This window comes from Cydia splendana, chromosome 26, assembly GCF_910591565.1.
Source record: "Cydia splendana chromosome 26, ilCydSple1.2, whole genome shotgun sequence".
NCBI lineage: Eukaryota > Metazoa > Arthropoda > Insecta > Lepidoptera > Tortricidae > Cydia > Cydia splendana.
The window spans coordinates 2392418-2416144 of record NC_085985.1 but is presented as its reverse complement, the minus strand read 5'-3'; the positions used below and the strand labels follow the sequence as shown (position 1 = coordinate 2416144).

The 23727-nt window shown below is 37.5% G+C and overlaps 2 protein-coding genes across 4 annotated transcripts in view; both read right to left on the bottom strand.

The window, feature by feature from the left end:
* LOC134803418 (1-phosphatidylinositol 4,5-bisphosphate phosphodiesterase epsilon-1-like) overlaps positions 1 to 142 on the bottom strand; it is a 310234-nt gene extending 310092 nt beyond the window's left edge. Inside the window, exon 1 of the mRNA XM_063776238.1 lies at positions 78 to 142. The gene's annotated coding sequence lies outside the window, so the exon portion shown is untranslated. The remainder of the gene's footprint in view (positions 1 to 77) is intronic.
* An 18624-nt stretch (positions 143 to 18766) lies between these two features.
* Positions 18767 to 23727, bottom strand: part of LOC134803231 (uncharacterized) — a 48531-nt gene continuing 43570 nt past the window's right edge. For all 3 annotated transcript variants that reach the window (XM_063775922.1, XM_063775924.1, XM_063775923.1), the window contains 3 exons: positions 22658 to 22772; positions 20612 to 20785; positions 18767 to 19422 (listed from right to left, as the gene is read on the bottom strand). In XM_063775922.1, coding sequence (XP_063631992.1) covers positions 19266 to 19422; positions 20612 to 20785; positions 22658 to 22772 — 446 coding nt within the window. In that variant the 3' untranslated portion in view covers positions 18767 to 19265. The remainder of the gene's footprint in view (positions 19423 to 20611; positions 20786 to 22657; positions 22773 to 23727) is intronic.

The window sequence follows — 23727 nt, the reverse complement described above, 5'->3', positions numbered from 1 at the left end:
ATCCCTTTCTATGGCCATATATTTTTCTTCAAACAGTCTTGAGTGATGACAAAATCTAGATCATATATAAAGCCTACCTTTTAATCCAGTAATATTAATGCCTTCAACACAAAACACACACTTTACGAAAAACGGACGACCATCACGGTCCGCGGCCGGCGATCGACTGACGGAATACACTGAGGCGCGCTCATATATAAGCCTTTATATACGCCCTTAGGGCGGTTGTCATAATAGAAATATCTTTTTAAACTGTGTCAATTTTACGTCTCGATGACTTTTTTTGGACCGGTGGCTAAAGGGTTAAAAGGGTACTTAAAAGTGTTCGATTTTTTATTTTATTTAAGTAAATCAAGCGATATTTAAAAACTGGAACCACATATTCATTTTTAGATTTTCCTACCGTTTTGAATGGGGTCGTTTCCAACTGATAAAATAAGTGGCTCTGTGAGCTGTAGACCTCGCAAACCCCCGCTCAGCCATTTTGAAAAAAATCAAAACTGAATTGATCAAAAAATATAGTTGAGAAATGTGACCTTTAGACGAGAACATCGGGACATACGAGATCGATTTTGTCCAAGCTAAAACGGAGAACTTCGCTAACGCTCGGTCAATTATTTTGTCACATAGCAGTTATCAGATTATATTTACGGGAATACCTACACTGAAAAAACACGATCAACCAAGTTTTTCAATTTTCACAAATTTTAATTTCAACAAAAGCATATTCATTTTGACGTCGCCGAATGCGTTCTCGTATTTTTATTTTTTATCGTTTTTTTTATACTGATTTAACATTATTCACATTGTATAATATAAAATCAAAAACAAATTTTTAAGTTCAAATAAACATACGTACAGTCGAAGTCAAAGATATGTTTACACTTTTGCACCTTACGCCTATATGATAAGGCGAAAAATATAAACATATCCTTGGCGTCGACTGTACCAGAATTGATGTATTGATCTAAATACCTACATTTTACTCAAGAAAATAAGGCCGTAATGAGCAAAACTCAATACTAATAAAATATCAAATGATATTTAGTACAAACAGCAACGCTCCTAACTGTACATCGGTGGACTTTATTGGAAAAGGCAATAAGGTCCACCGATGTACAGTTAACAGTGTGGTCGATGGTACATCATTAGTACTAATGAGTTTCTGTAAGTTAAGAAATATTACTTGATATTTACCAGTCGCTTTTCGATGAAAGAAAACATCGTGAGGAATCTTGCATATCTTCCAAGCTATTGAAGCAAATAGAATTTGTAAGTTTGATATTAATTATGTTTATGGTTTTAAATAAAGTCCCATTTCTAATAACAAAACTTCAGTGAGACACATACATATTAAATATATTAAAAACGGGTTACTCACGTATTTTACTTACTCACGTATTTCGAGCGTTTTTCGACTTAAAATACGTGAGTGACCCGTTTTTAATATATCCAATAAAGTCCCTTAAAAAAATTTTAAAGCGCTGGTGGCCTATCGGTAAGAGCGTGCGACTTTCAATCCGGAGGTCGCGGGTTCAAACCCCGACTATTACCAATGAGTTTTTCGGAGTTTTGTACATATATTTAATTACTTACACAAGTCACTACAAAATGTACGAAATATCATTTGATATTTACCAGTTGCTTTTCGGTGAAGGAAAACATCGTGTGGAAACCGGACTAATCCCAATAAGGCCTAGTTTACCCTCTGGGTTGGAAGGTCAGATGGCAGTCGCTTTCGTAAAAACTAGTGCCTTCGCCAAATCATGGGATTAGTTATCAAGCGGACCCCATCAGGCTCCCATGAGCTGTGGTGTGGAAATGCCGGGATATTATTGTTATAAACTTACATATTTTTCGCAAAATAAGCTCCAGTTAAAAGCAGTTTTGAAGGGTGCCGATCTCGTCGCATAATAATTGATTGTCCTAATGTAATGTTATGCATAAAATACTTTTCGCATAATTTTTCTCCAGCCGAAACAATAGTTATTTGTACAACAAGAGATCAAAGTTTGATATTTCTTCGAGTGCTTATTTTGAGTCCCGTGCAAGCGAAAGATTCTATAATAGATTCACGAGCGTAGCGAGTGAATCTAATTTAGAATCTTGAGCGTAGTAAGGGATTCAAAAGCGCACGAGATGTAAATAACTTTGATCTCGTGTAGTACACAAAATTTTTCACCCTAAGCAGTGAGAACATACCTAGAGGGACAGAGATAATAGAACCCAAGTATATCGAAATTGTATTAGACCCCGCATGTTGAAATGACATTTGACTACAAAGGTCACTTGAATGTCATTTTGTCTCACTCAGTGAGCAAAATCGCATTTTGCTCACTGAGTGAGAGACGCTCAGTGAGCAAAATGCGATTTTGCTCACTGAGTGAGACAAAATGACTCAGTGAGCAAAATCGCATTTTGCTCACTGTTTTTAAGAAGCAAAGTACCCTTGTTCGAGCTGCTGAGGTGAAAAGAGTATTATCGAAAATATTTTGCATAGGTTGTGTAGAATAGGGTAGGTTAGGTAAGGTTTGTTTTATAATTTTTCAGAAATTATTAGTTTCAGCACAATAACAATTATGCGAAATGAGTTTTATGCGTAACATTACATTAGGACAATCAATTATTATGCGACCCAATATAGACCCAGTTTTGAAAGTGCAATAGTTATTTGTTTTACAAGCGGCCAAAGCTGTTGTTTAATCCCTCGTGCGAAAAGTGATACCCGAGTAAGCGAAAACATTTGAAAACGGAATCGTGAGCGTTGCGAGGGTTTCAAGGCCCGAGGGTTAAACAAACTTTGCCATCGAATTTCTTTGAAATTATGACGTTGAAATAACACTTGCACAGTCTGGGCTGTCAAAATCGCTGCCAACTTAGCTTGGTCTAGCTCTAGCGGCTCTTGACCACCGGTCACACAAAATGACACATCGGTCTCTAACTAGCGGTAATAGCATCGTTAATGCCTCCACACCAATTAATACCGTTTTTACACCTTTTTCCGGCCGGTAACGACGGGAGCCGGTATTAACTTCCTATTACAACGCTTTTACTCACTAGGGCGCAATGGGATTGATAATTAACTTTGTATAGGGTGGGCAAAAAACAAGTGCATTCCCGTTGCCAGAGAGGTTTTGGGATTATACTGAGCATCTTTTACTATAGGACCAACCCCGAATCGCGATAAAAATTTACCCTCCCATAGAAAATGGACCAGGCAAAATGTATGAAACATCCAAATTTTTTTTGCGATTTCGGGGTTGGTCCCATAGTAAAAGTTGCTCAGTATAATCCCAAAACCTCCCTGGCAACGGGGATGCACTTATTTTTTGACCAGCCTGTATAAGTGAATTATTTAGTGCCGAAAGACGTGGATTCTAAGGTAAAGTTAAACCAAGAAAAGTCTGTAACGATTTTGATAGCACACACAGTGCAAGTGTCATTTTAAATGTCAAACATCTATGAAATTATGACGTATAACACTTGCACTGCGTGTTCTATCAAAATCGTTGCATACTTATCTTGGTGTAACTCTGTTCCAAGTTTCAATATTAAATAAGATTAATGCGCTAGTATTTGTCAGCATTCCAATAATTGACAGCTTATTTTGTATGGAAAAAAAAAATTTTTGTTCATAAACCTATCGTGTGTGGTATTAAATGAAAGGGAGTTTTGAGCCGGTTCTAAAAATATATCACGTTATTATATTTACGTCACTTGCATTCAATTAAAATAAAAATAATTTTCAAAACATACCAAGTTTGGGCTCCTCCAGATACGAAACCGTTGAATGATTTTTTGTAAAATATACCTCAAGTAATACCCAATATCCTCATATCTAACCCAATAATTCAATGGTTTCATATCTGGAGGAGCCCAAACTTGGTATGTTTTGAAAATTATTTTTATTTTAATTGAATGCAAGTGACGGAAATATAATAATGTGATATATTTTTAGAACCGGCTCAAAATGCCCTTTCATTTAATAGCACACACGATAGGTTTCTGAACATTTTTTTTTTATTTTCCATACAAATAAAAGACGACGTCATAACTCCTTTCCGTTTTTTTTTGTGCTACGGGTCAAATTGATTCAAATGGCCTAAAGATTAATCGTGCCGATTTTCATACCTTTGACACCATTTGCAGCTGATTTTGGTCAACCGCTAGTATTATAAGTTAAACTTGTTTTCTCAATTATCCGGTTTCCGGTTTGACGACCGGTCTGGCCTAGTGGGTAGTGACCCTGCCTATGAAGCCGATGGTCCCGGGTTCTAATCCTGGTAAGGGCATTTATTTGTATGATGATACAGATATTTGTTCCTGAGTCATGGTTGTTTTCTATGTATTTAAGTATTTATATATTATATATATATCGTTGTCTGAGTACCCACAACACAAACTTTCTTGAGCTTACCGTGGGGTTTAGTCAATCTGTGTAAAAATGTATTTAATATTTATTTATTTATTTATATTGATTGAAACTAACACGATTTTCGCTCAAACTTTTATAACTAACACGGGACGTAATCGCGTAAAACTTACGTAGATGTTGATACAATTCCTCGCCAGTCTGCCTGTGACCACGAACGTAACGTCACGTTCGAAACGTCAGGCCATAAATAAACGTAAAGGAGCCCACTGATTAACAGTCCGCCGGACGGTATCGGCCTGTCAGTTATTCGGAACTGTCAAAATTTTGTTCTAACTGACAGGCCGATACCGTCCGGCGGACTGTTAATCAGTGGGCCCCTTAAGGTTTACGCGATTAAGTCCCGTGTTACTTATAAAAGTAGAGATGCCACGAATATTCGGCAACTATGCGGTATTCGGCCTATTCGGCCACTTTGCCGAATGTTGACTACTATTCGGCCGAATACCGAATACCTGTTGCGAAAAATAACCAAAAACTAAATACGAAGGTACGTTTTTGAGCATTTGTAGAGTACAAAATATTTTATTTTTATCATGGGTCTGATTTGATTGACTCTGAAAACATTAATTAAATTCTGTTCAACATAAAAATATATCTTAGCAAACGTTGTGCCTTGTTGGCGAACAGTTTTAAAATAATTGAGACTCAAAATGTTCGTATGTTATGCCGAATATTCTGCATTCGGCCGAAAGAGGGGCCGAATATTCGGTATTCGGCCAAATTCACTATTCGGGGCATCTCTATATAAAAGTATGTTGTTTTCTCAAGTCTGCAAAACTTGCAAGCATATTTCCAGCAATTCTTCATAACTCCGAAACTTCGCCTGTTCTGAAGTTAAAACACCGATTCCTGGAAATAGAATGGAATTAGGGAAAATCGCGGAAGTTTTTGAATTGGCTTTACGTTGGTCTCAATCCGTCATTTCTTGTCATTTATGTTTTATTCATTTCAAACCGTTGAGCATAATTATTGTATATTTTACAGTTATGAGCAAAAATATGAGAAAAGGTACCTTCAACCCCCCTCTACACCCTCAGCACACCCCCTACCCTCAAGTACTTTTAGTATATTTATCTGGGCACCACAAGGTATAACTATACCAATTTTCAAAACTACATGAATTATTCCCGCTGATTGCCCATATTCGGCTTAATTTGACGTGGCTATTAAGGAAATTTTGAATATTTCTTGAACTATTCATTATTGAATATTCAGACGAATTGATATTATGAAGAACTTTTTAGGTACCGTAAAATGGGGTGAGTAGGTGCAAAACTGGTATTCAAACCTCGATAACATTTAATTTTTACATATGCAAACTGAATGGTGTATATAATAAGTGTTCCGGACGTTTGTATTTTAGTTTTTATTTTATTTTGGGTAGTTCCATTTCATAACTTTGACGTTAAACAGGAAATCCCACCTCACCCCGTAGTCCGTCGTATTTGGGGTGAGTTGGGTTTTCATACAAAGGTGATTTTGGAAGACTGTTGGTTCGATTTTTTTTATTATGAGTATTACTATAGCTCCATTTTAAATTGGAATACATTATTTTTGTAGCAGTAGCCTTAAAATCCCATCTCACCCCCGTTTCATCCCTTCTCTCCCCATTCATAACTCAACTCTCCCCGCGAACCCTACTCACCCCATTTTACGGTAACAGATTTTTATCGGTAAGCCAACTTTATGAAATGTTGTTTTATATAAAACAAAGCTAAGCATTGTTTGGGGTATTTTTGCTCCTACAATAGTTTACTTAAGGCCACTTGCAACATTCACTAACCCGGGGTTAACCGGTTAAACCTGGAGTTACCGTGGTTACCAGCACAATGTGACAATGGGTTACCCCCGGTTTAGTGGGATGGTGCAATTGGCGCTTAAGCGCATTGTGCACCAAATTCAAAGGCCCCATAAGAGAGATTTTTTTATGATAAACATATGCAAAATATGTATACACTTTCGTTTATCTCCTTCTTCTTCCTCGCATTATCCCGGCAATTTTAAATAAATAAATAGATAAATAAATATTATAGGACAATTTTACACAGACCAATCTAGTCCCAGGGTAAGCTCAATAAGGCTTGTGTTGTGGGTACTAGACAACGATATACATAATATATAATTATATATAAATACATACAAAACATCCATAACTCAGGAACAAATATTTGTGATAAACACACAAATAAATGCCCTTACCAGGATTCGAACCCGGGACCTCTTGCTTCGTAGGCAGGGTCACTACCGACTAGGGCTCGCGGTCGAGTCCGTGTTTCGTTTACACGTTTCGAATACCCGTTTCCGAATAACACGTACACGGTTTTCTGGCCCGTTCCGCACGTGTAATTAAGAAACGTGTAATTAAGATCCGTCTCCACGGATAAACGGGTATTCGAAGAAACGGATCTTATTTACCCGTGGCTCCGGACACGTCCTTGACGAGTAGCGAAGGAACGAACCGGCGCGGCGTACTTAAGAGTTAGAAATAAGTAGACAAAAGATTCATGACGAGTTTCCGTCATATTTAACCTTATTCCGTGGTTCATAGAGTCGAAATTCAATAAACGGTTTACAGAACCCTTTTTAACCAGGTAGTTTTTGCTTGCAATGTTGCAAATACGAGTAGAAAATTAGAAATACAATAGGTATACCTATGCTACTTATCAAAATAGTATTTTATATAAGACTTCAAATACTAATACTTAATGGTTTATTAATATAACTTGATAGCAATAAATTTAGTGCTTAAAAAAAATAAAAGCAATAAAGAGTATAAAGACTTTACGTTAAAATCTGGCCATGCATGATCTGGTACCTAGGTGGTGGTAGGTAAGTATAAATATTCTTACCAATTACATATTTTTAAACAGTTCTTATATTTTTAATAATTTGTATTCTGTATATTGTATGTATGAGTTTTTACGAATATATTCTGTCAATAAGAAATGTATATTTTTTAATCTAATTATTTTTTAAGTTACGTAAGCCAGACATCTTAGTATTATTATAGTAAACCAAGTAAAAATTAATAAATACAGTGTAAACTCTATATAACGACACTGAAGGGACTGCGGATTTTTCGACGTTAAGTATAGAGAGTGGTTGTTAAATGGAGTGAAATAAAAAGGTCATCTTACTATCCTAAATATTCTAATGTATCTGTTTATAATATACTTAGGACACATTTTGCACAAGAAGAATATTCATTTCATACAAATAACAACGCCTATTAATTTATAACGTGTAACATCTTGTCAAAAGTCTAGTGCCCGAGGTAAACATGTGCAAGTTGATCATACAAAAACAAAAGACAAATTTTCTTAGAATCTCCGGTACGTCAGTCGAAGTAAACACGTGCTAGATAATAAAACAACAAAACAGCAAACACAAAAACGTACACAGCTGCAGTTTATATCAATTTCGGCAACTTAGAAAGTATTTCTTAATGATGTATTATGCCTTATTGTTGTCGTTAAATAGAGTGAGCGTGACGCTATATAGAGTGTATTACTGTATAGAAAACAAGGTAAACCAACCAAAGTCAAGCAATTTCGACATTTTAAGGAGTTTGTCGTTAAATCGAGTGACGTTATAAAGAGTTTATCAGTGTAATCATGTGTATCTGCCAATAAGTAATGTATTTACAACTTTTTATATATTTTAGTATGAATTTATGAAAAGTAAGACTTTTCTTAAATTCATTATCTTATAATCATATAAAATGAACTTTAACACTGTACTAATAAATATTATTTACAATTTTAGCAACAAAACGATTTTAAATTAAAGTAACTTGGAAAGACTGTATTTTACGAATTGGCCGACTAAGTGGCGAACTGGAGTCATACCTACTTACCTAAACACAATATCTTAAAAGTCATATTTATTTCGTGTTCATTTGCTTCGATACATTTGCTTCTTTAATTTTAGCCGCTGCATTTGTTACAATTTCATATATGTGTAGACAGGTTCTCCTTATTACACCGACATAAAGCTTATAATTAGCTATGGCAGTTCTGATAATGGTTTGGGACGCTACTTGTTTTCGGCGATATCAGACAAAAGGGTATTGGAAAACAACACGTTCTAATGAATGGATCACCACCGGCCGGCATTTATTACCTGAGCACTAGTGTGAAAGTGACCCCAGTCAACATGAATGATTACCAATTTTGAGATCTATCTTAATGTATTTAGCAATATAATTGCAAGGTAACCAAGGTAGCATAGCTTTTTAAGGTTCTCGCGTGAAATCCTGCGTTTCAAATGCCGCTGTACTTTTTTGCTTCGTTGGTAGATTAGTTAACACTTAGGTAATTGATAAAAATAACAAATAACCACGAAGTAGTAGTAGGTAGTATTTGTCTGCATACCTATTCTTCGCGAAACTATATATCTTACACCATTATATATAATTTGTGTTTCTTTGATTGAAATGTAATATGTAATGAAATTAACTTATAAGCAATAATAGTAAAAAAAAATTGGCCGAGTGGAGTCCGACTCGCACACGAAGGGTTCCGTACCATTATCTATAAAAACGGTCACCCATCCAAGTACTTAAGTCCCAGAGCCCCACTTAAGTCTTTATTTTATTCTGTTTTTAGTATTTGTTGTTATAGCGGCAACGGAAATACATCATCTGTGAATAAAGATACAGCCTGGTGACAGACGGACGGACGGACGGACGGACGGACAGCGGAGTCTTAGTAATAGGGTCCCGTTTTACCCTTTGGGTACGGAACCCTAATTAAGGTTCTAAACTAGGGACGAGTAAGTTCAAAATTAAAAATAGTAGACTATATAGAATAGGGACACCTACTTCCATTCATATACAGAGTCATTTTTGGACCGTTAGCCATATTGTGCGAGGTGATTAGGTAGGTCATACTGAACAACTTTTTCTATGGGACCAACCTAGAAATCCCAAAAAAAAATTGGCCTTCCCATAGAAAACGTCGACATCCACTCGACCAAAATGTATGAAACGGCCAAAAAAAATTTTGTGGTTTCGGAGTTGGTCCCATACAAAAAGTTGTTCAGTATGGCCTACCTAATCACCTCGCACAATATGGCATACGGTCCAAAAATGACCCTGTATTGTATAGTTGGTTAAATATGTTATATTAACACATGTGTTAAAACTGTTATAAATAATTTAAAAAAAAATTCGTACGCTAAACGAGTTCATCTGAAGTCAACATTCAATACTAGACCTTGCATACCCAGACCTAGAGCATTGATTGGCTCAAACTGTTTCGGATCCGTTCGGGCCGGTCTTAAGTACCCGTGTAAACGGAGATACGTATCTGAGAAACGTTTCTTGGGAACGGTTCTTGGATACGTATCCGGATCCCGGCGGTTCCGTGTAAACCGTGTTCTTAGCACCGCCGGTCTTAAGAACACGGGTATTCGTTTCGGCGTGTAACACGGATACCGGGAGCCCTACTACCGACTAGGCTAGGAGGCCGTCATATTTTACCACGGCTCATGGGCCTGGGGTCCGCTTGACAACTAATCCCATGAATTGACGTAGGCACTCGTTTTTACAAAAGCGACTGCCATCTGACCTTCCAACCCGGAAGGAAAACTAGGCCTTATTCGGATTAGTCCGGTTTCCTCACGATGTTTTCCTTCACCGAAAAGCAACTGGTAAATTTCAAATGATATTACATAAGTTCCGAAAAACTCATTGGTACGAGCCGTGGTTTGAACCCGCGACCTCCGGATTGAAAGTCGCACGCTCATACCGCCAGGCCACCAGCGCTTATGTATGAATATGTTAAAAGTTAAGTCCTTTTTTGAGTTGGAGCAAAGTAGGGCCATTTTATGGAATTCAATTTCACTTAAACGTAATAAATATAAGAGCCTCGGTAGAGAGTATTTTTTTTTTTTATTTCTAATTGCAGAAATCGTGAAGCATCTGGTTGACGTAACTGGTGACCAAAGAGCTGGCGGCTACCTCGCACAACGTATCAGCATTGCGATACAGCGAGGAAATGCCGCCAGCACCCTTGGTACAATGCCTCAGGGGCCTATTTTAGATTTAAGCTAGGTATTCATTTCGTTTAGTAGTACCACTGCATATATCTTGTATGTAAATAAATGTGTTTTTCTCATTTCACTTACAATCTCTAAATATCGTAGCCTTGTCCGCCCAAGGCGCTCGAAGTCGGCAAATTTGAGTAACTTCAAATCAACTTTGTTTTGAAAAGTTAAATTCGAAACAGACGTCAGCCATTTTCTAGCGACATTCACATCACCTTACATAGCAAACTTTGGTTTCTAACCACATTCCGTTCAGTTTTTTTAGGGTTCCGTACCTCAAAAGGAAAAAACGGAACCCTTATAGGATCACTCGTACGTCTGCCTGTCCATTCCCCCCCTCCCCTTTATCTGCAAAACTACTGGATCTAAAATTTTGAAAAAAATACACAAAATAGTTCTTTACCTATTGATGACAGGAAAACCTACTAGAAAGAATCAGCATTGTTTATTGCACTCATATTAGTATACAGTTCTTAAATTTGCAGTCAAGCGTGAGTCGGACTTAATTACTTACTTTTTGATCCAACCCCTACGGGTTTTTTAAAGACATTTCATTCACGTTCCCCATAAAAAATACATTGTTAAATTAAGTAATGTACGGATCCCTTGGAACGCGAGTCCGACTCGCACTTGATCGGTTTTTAAATTAAATGGCTTCAGTCCAGGATTGGTGTTGGAAGTTTTAAATACCTACGATAAATATTGTACGGTTAGTACATACAAGACGGTCGACCAGGTTTGAACTTTAAGATATGTCAAAAATTGCTAAAAATACGACATTTTTTTGAAGATACGTTACTTTTTATACTGACATATCCTATCCATGGAGTATCTTGAGCAAATTGTTGATGTAGGTACCTATCTTAAAATTCGAATCAGGGAGCTGATTTTGGAATTTCGACCGCTCGATTTCGTGTATTTCGTTCAATAATATCTCCACTACTAGGCATTTAAATTCTACTAATAGAATTGAAAACGAGTGGTCAATACCACTCGATTCCAATTTCTATCGCTCGTATTTTAAAAATTAGCATTTCGCCGTTTTCCACCGATTTTCGAGTGACGAAATCGAGCGATTGAAATTCAATAATCGCCCTTCACGCCGAAGGTACGGTTACTTTATAAGCCATATATTTAGATTTATTTTATACTCCATAACTATCCTAGGACTCAGTAGTTGGTTTTTAGATAAATAAAAAAAATAAATAAAAAAAAATAAAAAAAAATAAAAAAAAATTGTGTTTTTAGATAACGATTTCGTATTATTAGATTGGACAATTAGAAATGAAATAATTAACAAAGAACGAAAAAATACCGGTTTCGTTCCCATACAAAAAATACCGGTATCCGATATAGATGACATCTGTCACCGTAGCCAAGCTGTTTTAAAATAGTACATTACAATACAAGTGCGAAATGTATGAAATTCGCAACTAGTGGCGATAAATTGAAACACAACCAAAGAGAGTGTTTTAAATCCACACGAGTTGCGAATTACGTTGTCGCACGTGTATTACACGTTTTACAGTACATATGGCCCTTTAAATTTTGGAAATAGGTATGTATTGTACTTAATCCCGCCCTAGGGCGGTAAAGTATATGGCCATATATATACCTACTGTAATTATACGAGTAGGTACTTTAACGAGCGCAACGATCAATATCAAAACCATAACACAATTTATAACCAGAATGACCCTAGTCGTTCCTTGCTAACCGGTGCGTCATAATCCTATCAAACAGGATCAAAAGGACGTGCCCACTTTCCACGTGTTTACCCTACGACGTCTATCGGCGCATTTACCCCACGCTCTGCTTTACTCTGTGTGCTCGTGTGTGTGCGCCTATACAATGAGTTTAGATTTGCTTTGAGACGTAATTTAATGAAAGGGTTATTTTATAATTTGCTAATTAATGCTTATAATTATGACAAAAATTTGGCTAATAGCCCTTAAGTGTATGAGAGTGCTTATAAACTGAATAAGTTTTTGCCAAATTTGTGGTACAGGCTTTTATCGCTGACTGTACTTTTTTTCACAGGCAACTAATACAATCGAGACAATTCTAAAAACCCGACACACATTTACATTGCGTTGTTTTATCACAGAGTTCCTATGGCCACCTCCTGTCTCCATCATCAGATCATGCAGCTCGATGGTACCATAATATTGGCTTGTCATACAATCAATCAATCAATTGCTATAAGTAAGCACAGTTGCATGCATGCAAATACAGTTCATTTCACTTATAATAATAAGTCACAACGATAGATATACAAAGAATAAAACTAGATATAAATAACACAAGTAAAACAAACAAACAGAAGAAAATAATAATAATAACAGTAGGTATGGATAATGTCAGGTTAATTTAATACATTAGCAAAATATTCGTTGATAGAATAATATGCCCTATTTATAAAATATTCCTATACATATGTACTTATGCAAATTTTCAGCTTGGTTGGAAGTAGGGACACAAAATTTCACGAGATTCGGTTGAGAATTGCCTGTGAGGAGAACATAGCTGGGGGTTTCAGAAACACACACAAACGGTCCATACAAAATGTATATGAAAATGCGTTACAAAACTGTCATTTTTATTGGGACACATTTTTTTCTTTTTAAATCTTCGAGCAACACCGGCTTCCGACACATCGGAAGGGAGGGGCCCAAGCGATATCTCACCGTACAAATCTTTATGCCATTTTTCGCGGGGGGAAAGGTGCACACAGTCGCACTTCTCACACACTTACATACAAAATCCAATCTGTAATGACGACACAAATACATAGAAAATGACACACGTCAAAGACAAATCTTGCAAACCTCGATCTCTTTTTGTGTACGGACGAGTGACAAGTGTCACAACACGCACACTAACACATTTTCGTTGAAGTATGTTATTGTATTCTGAGAGATGAGAAGTCGGATTTGTCGCTCGACCGATCCGCAATTTGTACTGAGCGAGCAAAATCGATAAATCCAACAATTACATGAGACTAAAATATAATAATTGTGTTTGAATGTAATTAAACGTATGATATGTAAAAAAAATATTACATGTGAAATATAACACTTTCTTTTTGTAAATTTGATGTCCCCGACCTCTTTTTATAACAAAAAACCGAGCAAACAGGCATTTTTGTGCAGCAGTGTTCACGCGCGCATCTGGACTCGGTCTAGTGAAAAATCCAAGTGCAACTAGTTTTATTACCCGCGCTAGATTAGATTGACGCGCTAATCTTGTACCTCGGCAGAGGGGAAATAGTGCGAATGCCGCCTCCCTTCCGTGTTGCTCGAAGTTTTAAATCGATAGCCCTCGTGATCCTACCGACTGCGCCATGTAGTATCTTCAATAAAACAATTGATAAACTTGTATTTATTTTCGTAGTAAGTAGCTTCTTAATTAATTATAATTTAATTTATTATTATTAATTATAACTAGACGAATGTGATGTATACATTCGTCTAGTCATTAGACAGGTAAATAAGGGAAAGCTGTCAAAGTGACAGCCATGGATAAACTATTTTTAGGAGTACGTTCATAAACGTCACTCCGCTACAGAAATAACGCAAAAGTTGATGGCTTTTCGAAAAAGTAAATGGTACACTTTTAAATGAAAATGCCCAGCTACGAAACCATGAAAAAAGCTAAAACCTGCGCTAACTCTCGGTCAGTTAAACCATGCATTTAGTTTTACAACAACCCTATTGGATTTACACCCTATTGTGCTTACTGTGTCTTTTTAAGGTTCCGTACCCAAAGGCTAAAAACGGGACCCTATTACTAAGACTCAGTTGTCCATCTGTCTGTCCGTCCGTCTGTCTATCTGTCACCAGGCTGTATCTCATGCACCGTGAGCAGTTGAAATTTTCACAGATGATGTATTTCTGTTGCCGCTATAACAGGAAATACTAAAAACATAATATAATAAATATTTAAGTGGGGCAATACAACAAACGCATTTTTCTTGCCGTTTTTTTGCGTAATGGTACGGAACCCTTCGTGCGCGAGTCCGACCCGCAATTGGCCGGTTTATTTGTTCGTTGTTATATATTTTTGCGACAATAATTTACTTTGTTTTTAGAAGCGCTGGTGGCGTAGCGGTAAGAGCGTGCGACTTTCAATCTGGAGGTCGCGGGTTCAAACCCCGGCTCGTACCAATGAGTTTTTCGGAACTTATGTACGTATTTATGTATTACCAGTGGCTTTTCGGTGAAGGAAAACATCGTGAGGAAACCGGACTAATCCCAACAAGGCCTAGTTTACCCTCTGGGTTGGAAGGTCAGATGGCAGTCGCTTTCGTAAAAACTAGTGCCTACGCCAATTCTTGGGATTAGTTGTCAAGCGGACCCCAGGCTCCCTCATGGGCCGTGGCATGATGCCGGGATAACGCGAGGAAAAGGAAATGACTTTGTTTTTAGTGCGTCCACTAAGGCACAGACTACATATATACATAGGCTTGTATGGGTCGGCGACTCTTATATATATTTACTTTATGACTAAGGGCAGCATTACAACAGAGGTTCCTTAAGCGGTCTTGTTACTGTAACAGTTATAACGACACTCGTTTTTGACCTAAAAAGGGAGGGTGCATTTGGGTAGGCGAGTCGACTTGCAATTGCGGTTGCCATCCGAATTTCACCCGTACTACCACAGAATAAATAATAGTACTACCGTACAGAAAAGACTTTTCCTACAAAACCGAAGTTTGACAGCGATTCAGGGACGAATCAGCTCCCTTTCTAATGTATGGCACTATCCCTTTCGGTTATTTAGGGTTGTCAAAATTCAAGTCATCATCTTATCTGTGGTCGTGCACGCTAGTTGCTCGGAGCAATGCTGAGCCGAACGAAGCCGAGAATGCCCGAAAGGAGGAGTGTCGCCCCACTGATGTCACAGTAAAACTGTACTGACCTTGATCGGGGTATCTGAATCTACCAAGGTCACATTCGTCGGAAGCTTCGTTGCCGACCGCGTTGCTAAATGCGCCGAGTGGCAAAAGTGCGTAACCTAATAAATTATGTTTTCACGCCGAGGGGAGGCTGGGGTGGCGTGAAACGTATGTTGATCGCGGCTGTAATCAACGAGGTTATCTCACAAAGTGACTGTTCTCAAATATCAGAAAATATAAGGTGGACCATCTCAAAATATGTAGGTACCTACCATCGGCATCGCCTACACTGTGAACTGTAAAGTGTCTCTATGGAACTTGCTAACCATGTAAACAAAAGTTGTTAGCAACATTGAAAAACGAACTAAAGGTTCCATATTTAAAATAATAAGAATATTGTTATTTCGTTGCCATAGCAGCACTTCACCATTTCTTTCCCATAACAAGTTTCGTGGTTTCGTTAAATAAAACTCAATTTTTCCTATTTGAAATCTTTAACTTACTGTCCACAATCTACTTATGAAGGCCAAGGCCTTTTCAAAAGTCACTAGTAAATTCATCATTCAGAGACAATTTCAATATGGCGGTTTGTTTACATAGTTAGCAAGTTCCACTTTACATCGATACAGTATAGTAGGTTTTTTGCTGTTTGTACATAATAGTTAATACCTATTAATATAATATTTTGGGGCCAATCGTAATTTAGTGTCACATCTAAATAATCGGGCAGTTCCGAAAATTTACTCTGGAATTTATTTATTATTATTTTATTTGAAAAATGTTTACATGACCTTACAGACAGATCCAATGCGCCATGAAACTTAACATTTACATATACCAAAGGTACATATAACTATTACAAATAACAATCAGGTACAAACAAACAATTACAAATAATACAATTACAAATCACTAGTCCCATATCACATCCACAATTACACCTTAACGGATGTAGGACTCGCATCCATCACCTCACAGAATCTCATGCATTAATTTCTCACGGAAGGATGACTCACGTTAGACCGGGCCGTGTCCGGGCCGAAGCTTCCGGGGCTTACTTTTCTATGACATGATAAGTGATCACATGATACGTTCCATAGAAAACGATGCGCCGGAAGAACCAGCCCGGACACAGCCCAGTCTAACGTGAGTCATCCTTTACTTTTCCCACTTTTGGCTTGTCAAAATAAATATTCAAAATGCAATGGATCGAAAGGCCTTTTTATAGACTTCTAGGGGTTAAAACACCTAATTTTTCCGCACCTTAAACATCCAGAAAAATCGATATCAAGATTTTTTAGACCGTTAAATCATACTTAACGATCAAAGTGGCCATCGTCGCCTGAGGTCCAGCATGACCGCACGGCCGGCTCCTTTGATCGCTGGTTCAGATGGGTGCCTTTTTGACACAAAGGGGTATTTTTAACTTGTAGGTTAACGGTGCATTGTTAAGGCTTTGAGGCAGAACGGTGAGGGTGTGCATAGATGGGCTGGTTAGCCGTGTTAGGGGCGTTTCTGCTGTGCTGCAGAAATGCGCATAGGTAACGTAACCAACCCTAGCCATAGCAAAAATCTATAAAGTTTAAAGTTTGTAAATTGAATCGTATAAATTTGACATGTTCTCAGTTATTGATTTATGTATAATGTAATGTGTACCTAGTTTTTATTTAAAACATGATCGTTAAGAGATACTCCTACTTAGTTATTCCCGTATTTTGTTTTGACATGAATGGATAAATTGTTGACATAAGATTAATTATAGTAAGACATTTTTTGAATTTGTAAGTATCTATTAAATAATATCATAAAGGATTAGAATTTAATGAATAATTAACACAGAGATTAAATAACAAAATAAATAAATATTAAATCTAGCCCTAAATTAGCCTGAGGCATTGTTCCCAGGACGCTGGCCGCGTTCCCCCTCTGCACAGTGAGGCTGAGTTTTTGTGCAAAAAATGCGCCTGCTCGTAGGTCGCCAGACACCCAAACTAGTTTGGTAGAAATTTCTTTTACTAGTTTTTGGTGTGTGACGACCAGGGACCGAGAGTTTCAATTGCAAGTGCCGCAAATACATAATTCGTTTTCAAGAATGCATATTTATGACGCATATTCATTCATATGTAAATATGAATGACGATCATAATATAAATTCATGTAGATTAGTCTAGCATAATTTATAATGTACTTTCATATTATGAGAATAAATATCTAAATAGAAATCTAAATCTAAGGTATAAAGTTAAAAAAAAATTGTGCCTCCGAAAAAACTTTATGGTTGAAAATATGGCGCCATACCTTTGGTTTATACTCGTGTAGATAGCGACACCGTTTAATATTCAACAATATTACACATGTCAATGAAATAACCAGCTCAAAGTCAAATGGCGTTCTAAAAGTTTTAATCCTGTGTCGAAAGATGGCAGTAAATTTATTGACTCTCTATACCTTCTCAATTCTCTATGGCCATAGCAATGTGCAAATTGTAGAACATTCTTCAAATTCATTCATTCATGATCATTCTCGGATGTTTCTGGAAACTTACACGAGAATTTAAAGCAAGTTTCCATTGAGAAGGATTCTTGTGGGATTTATTAAAAAGGTCCGGTTCTTAAGTTTACTAACTTCAAAAATTTCATACTTTTCATAATTGTGAACGATTTAAATATTGCGTCCATGTTGACAAAACAGCAAGTTCATATTAAACCTAAGAAAAAACGATGGGGGCCTAATTGGTGCAGGTACCTTATAATAACTCAGCCTATGTACGTCCTACTGCTGGGCACAGGCCTCCTCTCATGCGCGAGAGGGCTTGGGCTATAGTCCCCACCCCACGCTAGCCCAATGCGGATTGGGGACTTCACATACACCTTTGAATTTCTTTGCAGATCTATACAGGTTTCCTCACGATATTTTCCTTTACCGAAAAGCTAGTGGTAAATATCAAATGCTATTTCGTACATAAGTTCCAAAAAACTCATTGGTACGAGTCATGATTTGAACCCGCGACATTTTGCCGCGGATTGAAAGTCGGGCGTCATATCCACTCGGCCACCACCGCAAAAACTTATTAAGACAACAATATTTTCTTTTTAAATGCACGCACTTCGCCGGTATTTTATTATCCAATGTATGCTCAACCCGGATAATACTTGCATTGTAATATTTTTATTAGGTCACGTTCCTCATAAAATGTAGGGTAATATAAAAAGGTAATATTACCTTAGGAGAGCCAGCCCCGGAATAAGGTATACGATATTCCCTCTAGATACCTACTTAAGACATTATCTGGGTGTCTGGCAGCTGTTTATTGGTTGGTTTCAAAATAAATAGAGCTAACTTCAGCATGCCGTTTTACGAGTAAATAAAAAAAACAAAGATCGTGTTTAAATACTTTTATTTAATATTATATACAATATGTACCTACCTAATACATAATAAGTGCGAGTGAGAAATAATTAGAATTTACCGCGAGTGACATTGGAGAATCAGATTATTTGTAAGATAACTCCGAATACTTATCACTAGCTAGGTATAGTACGATTATTTTGCGTTAGTTGTGATGTGTGGCTGTACAAAGTGTAGGAGAAGGATACTCCAAAATTAAAACCCGACATGAAATAAGCGGCAGATTCCTGCAGCAGACCTGTCTCCACACATATTGGCTCGCCTTTCCTGTGGGATAAGACAGTGAAGCCCAGAGGATAATGCAGGTACTGAGCATCCCCGCGTTTCCTTAATTCCGTCCGGCGGTGTAATGTATGTTACACCATATATGTAATACCGCTGCCCACCACACACCCCACTGGTGGAGAGCGCGAGACTTGGCACGAGAACTACAGTCTCGATCATTTTACAGTAAATTTTATGTGTTTATGCGTTGTTTTAACACTGAGTGTAATACCGCTGCCCACTACACACTCCGCAGCTGGTGGAAAGTGCGAGACTTGGCACGAGAACTACGGTCTCGCTGTACTTGTAGTGAAGCTGAACTCCGCTGAGGCGAGATAATATCTTCACTGTGTCGCCGAGGCGAGTTACTCTAAAATCAAAAACGGATAAAAGATAAATATGAGCAGAGAGAATTTTAAATAGAGAGTTACTGCCATGGTAAATTATTTAGCTCCAGTACATTTACTGCCATCTTTCGATAGACGATCAAAACTGTTAGAACGCCATTTGACTTTGATCATTATTCTTTCCGTGATATGTGTTAACTTATTAAATATTAATATTAACGCCATCTACTCGAGAGTAGGCTGAAGGTTATGGCGCCATCGCTCGAAAAGATTGCATCATACCTTTGGCCTAATAGTTGAGTAGATGGCGTTAATATTAATATTTAACAAGTTAACACATATCAGTGAAAGAATAGGGATCAAAGTCAAATGGCGTTCTAACAGTTTTATCTTCTGTCGAAAGATGGCAGTAAATTTACTGTGGCTACATAATTTACTTTGACACTCCGTCCCTCTACACTCTATTCTCTTTGATATGAGTGAGGGATAGGTGATAAGTTTGCCTTAAAGCTGTGCTAGGCGTGGTAAGCGGATGCAGATGCAGGGATAAGTAAGCTCTAAAGCGTTTGTTTTGCACACATCGATTTAATGAGAAACAGTTTATAGCACAATACACATCAATATAATAGAATTGAATAAAATTTATTCAGGACGCTTATGCAACGAAAAATTTACAAAAACATGTCACAAAATTGGTTAAAAACGTCACTGAAAAGGTTTCCACTCAGCTTGGTGTCAAGATACCTTATGGATACCTTGACGCTAGTCTTCCGTGGAAACCCTTCCAAAAAACACAACATAGATATGCTAAAGAGATTAAGCAAGTGCGTATATCTGGGGATTTTCAGAAAAATGGTACCATTTACTTTTTTTCGAAAAACCATCAACTTTTGGGTTATTTAGACTCAGAACCACGAGTACTATTGAATGAGACAAAGAAAAAAAGTGTCCCCAATTTTTCATACAAATTTTGGGTGTCAGTTTTGTAACGGTCCATACAAAATGTATGTGAAAATGCGTTAGAAAACAGACATTTTTTTTGGGTCACATTTTTTTCTTTTTAAATCGATAGTCCTCGTGATTCTGAGTAGAAACAACCCAATAGTTGAGGGTTTTTCAAAAAAAAAAACGTTAATGGTACACTTTTAAGTGAAAATGCTCATCTAACTAATGGAAGATAGAGAAAGACAGAGAAAGAGAGCAAAACCTTACTTGAAGTCATAGAAAGGCTCCTGCGGAGGGTACCGGCAGTCAGCCGCGCACGCCGTGTCATCATTGATGGTGACATTAATGTCACCGCCGCTGCTGGCGACGGTGACGTAGTTGCCGCCGGTGTAGAGACGGTAGCTGTCTACGGTGTTGTGGCGTTGGTGGAAGATCGCGTATCTGAAAATAAAGTCGGTAAATCTAAATTATAAACTGAAAAAGAACTAACACTAAACACACTAAATAACACACACTAAACATACACTAAAGAACCACGTCCACCGGTGGACAAGGCAGAAAAAAAACATATCAAAAAATAATTTGATTTGTTCCCTAGTTCAAAGATCTAAATTAACTTTGCACTGTTTGCACCAACTTAAATAAAGGGAGTGTCATTATTAAACGTCATATTTTCTTAGAAATTTTGACATTAATGAAGGTGTAGAGTTAGGTTGGTCCGTAATGGTAACCTAAAAAAAGTCGATCGAATCAAATACACCAAGGAAAGACGGTGGCAACCTCGAAAAGCTTTTAGTGACCGGCAAAGTGGATGGGAAAAGGCCTGGACGTGGACGTAGTCCAATACGTTTGGTCTGGCCAGATCGGCACCACTCTTGACTTCACAGTTCACATGGCTCTCTACACCGCCAGAGACAGAAACAGCTGGAGAAATATCGTAAGAAAGAAAGTGATACTATGGCGGTCAGCAAAATATAATCAGCGCGTGTCGATAACTTAGTACCTATAGGTAGCCACGCTAAGTCAGTTAAGATAATGTATGTATCGCCGCAGATTAGAGCTGTGATGTCAAGATAATATGATGTATAAAACGCTTAGTTATGATGAAATAAATTAGTCTAAGTATAGTACCAGTCAACGGTATCTTTTACTCACTCAACCATGTTCCTCTAAAGATACAAAAGGGAAACGACCCTCAATATTGAGGAATACTACGCAAGGAGGAGGAATCAATCGAAGTCTATTCTAGGATACCTGGGAGCGCTGGTGCAGTCAGCTAGCACTAGAATCTCATAGCAGGCGGCTGACGGTAACGGGTCTTTATCACCCGACAATCTCTCTGTTTTGCCTAAAGGTTGACCGCCTTTTGAACTGTAAGGTTTTTGTGTGCAATAAAGGTTAAATAAATAAATAAAAGTGCCTTCTACTCATAGCCGGCATTCACCTAATAAACAACTATTTCCAGTAGGTATACCTTCTTTTTATTTTTGTTTGCGGAGTGGTAAAATGCGTTACGCATTCCCCGCGTAGCCGTAGGGGGATATGTGGTACTCCCTCCTGCAGCCATCCTCCTATTGAGAGGGGGAGAGGAGGTATACCCACTAAAAGCCACTCCGTCGTCACCCTTCTTAACATTTTGAAGAAGCCATGGGATGCCTGAGATTCTACCGCGACTCCTTCCGGCGGCCCTGGCTTATCTTACGCCAGAGTACCCACACCGATGAACAGTAGGTATACCTGGGAGCGCTGATGCAGTCAGCCAGCAACCACTAGAATCTCATAGCAGGCTGCTGACGGTAACGGGTCTTTACCACCCGACAATATGCCTTTTTTTACGTTGGGAAAATGCTTTTACGTATCCTGTCTCGAAAGGAGCTCGTGGGTTATGACGGACTAAAGGGCGAAAAAATAAATTAAATATCATTTATTATCAGGCAACTAAGGCCCATAGATAATTATTTTACAAACTAACATATATACAATAGTAAAAATCTTACAAGCTAAAAATGATTTCGGCGACACGGTGGTTTTCAGTTGTGTCGCATGTTCCTATAGGTTGTGTGCATGTGGTATGTGTAGTTGTGCTATGACCTAATACCGTCTAAAAACCCAACGAGTGCCACCTCCGCCTATAACGGGGCGGCGCAGGATCGCGGTGAGCATTCCACTATTTCCACTGCGACGCTCCAGCATGCTATGGGGCATTAATTAGTTTAGTGCCCCCCGTTAAATGACCCGACAATATGCCTAAGATTGACTCTTCTACTCGTAGCCGGTATTCACCTACATAATAAAAACCTATTTCTAGGGTACCTGGGAGCGCTGGTGCAGTCAGCGAGCACTAGAATCTCATAGCAGGCTGCTGAAGGTAACGGGTCTTTTTCACCCGTCAATGTGCCGACGATTGACTCTTCCAACCGACATTCACCTGAAAATTTTAAGTGTCATAATAGGGTAAGACCTCCAGTGAATGAACACTTAAGCAATTATTCAAGTTTGAAAAATCATTTCTCAGCATTAATTAATAATTGGAATAGTTAACTGCAATTTAATCAATCCTTATTTAATAAACAAGAAAGTAATTTCTGCGATTTTTTATTACTTTCATAGTTTTTGAGTTATAGCAGAATTTATCAAAAAGTACCCAAAAACCTAATGAATGAACATAAAAACTAGTGAATGAACACCGCAAAACCCAGTGAATCAACATTATCTACATCTTTTTAATCAGCATTAAAAAACCATTTTTAACATAAAAACCGTTTCCAGCTCTATTTTAGTAGGTATAGCGAAATCATTCATATCTTTTTATCCCTTTATATTGATATCATTAAAAAAAATGATGGTTATTCACCAATAACACAGCAACCTGTTACACATTAATAAGAAAAAGAGAATCAATTTTTAAAACAAGAAATAACGTGCATATTTTGATGAAAATAGGTCAGGCTTAGCAAATAATTTTTAAAATAATAAACTTATTGTCATTGCGTTATTCGTGGTTATATTGTTCATACATAGAATTAGTAGAAATCTAATAAATGAACAAGCCAAATTTTGTATTGTTCATACATATGCATGAAAAATCTAGTAAATGGACTATAGAAATTTGGTTTGTTCCAATACTGGCTGAATGAATCAGAATCGTTTTCTATGCAGAATCACAAAAAACAAGCTCAATACCATTTCGGTTACATATAAATTTAGAATAAAATGTAAATCTAGACTACACCAGTAAATGAACACACCGTTCATTTACTGGTTTCAGAACATTTGATAAGCCAGTAATGGAACTATAAAAAATAAAGACTTAATCGCATAATACGCCGACAAAGTGTACATTTATAGAAGGTAAAATACATCTTTATGGTTACATCTAATAC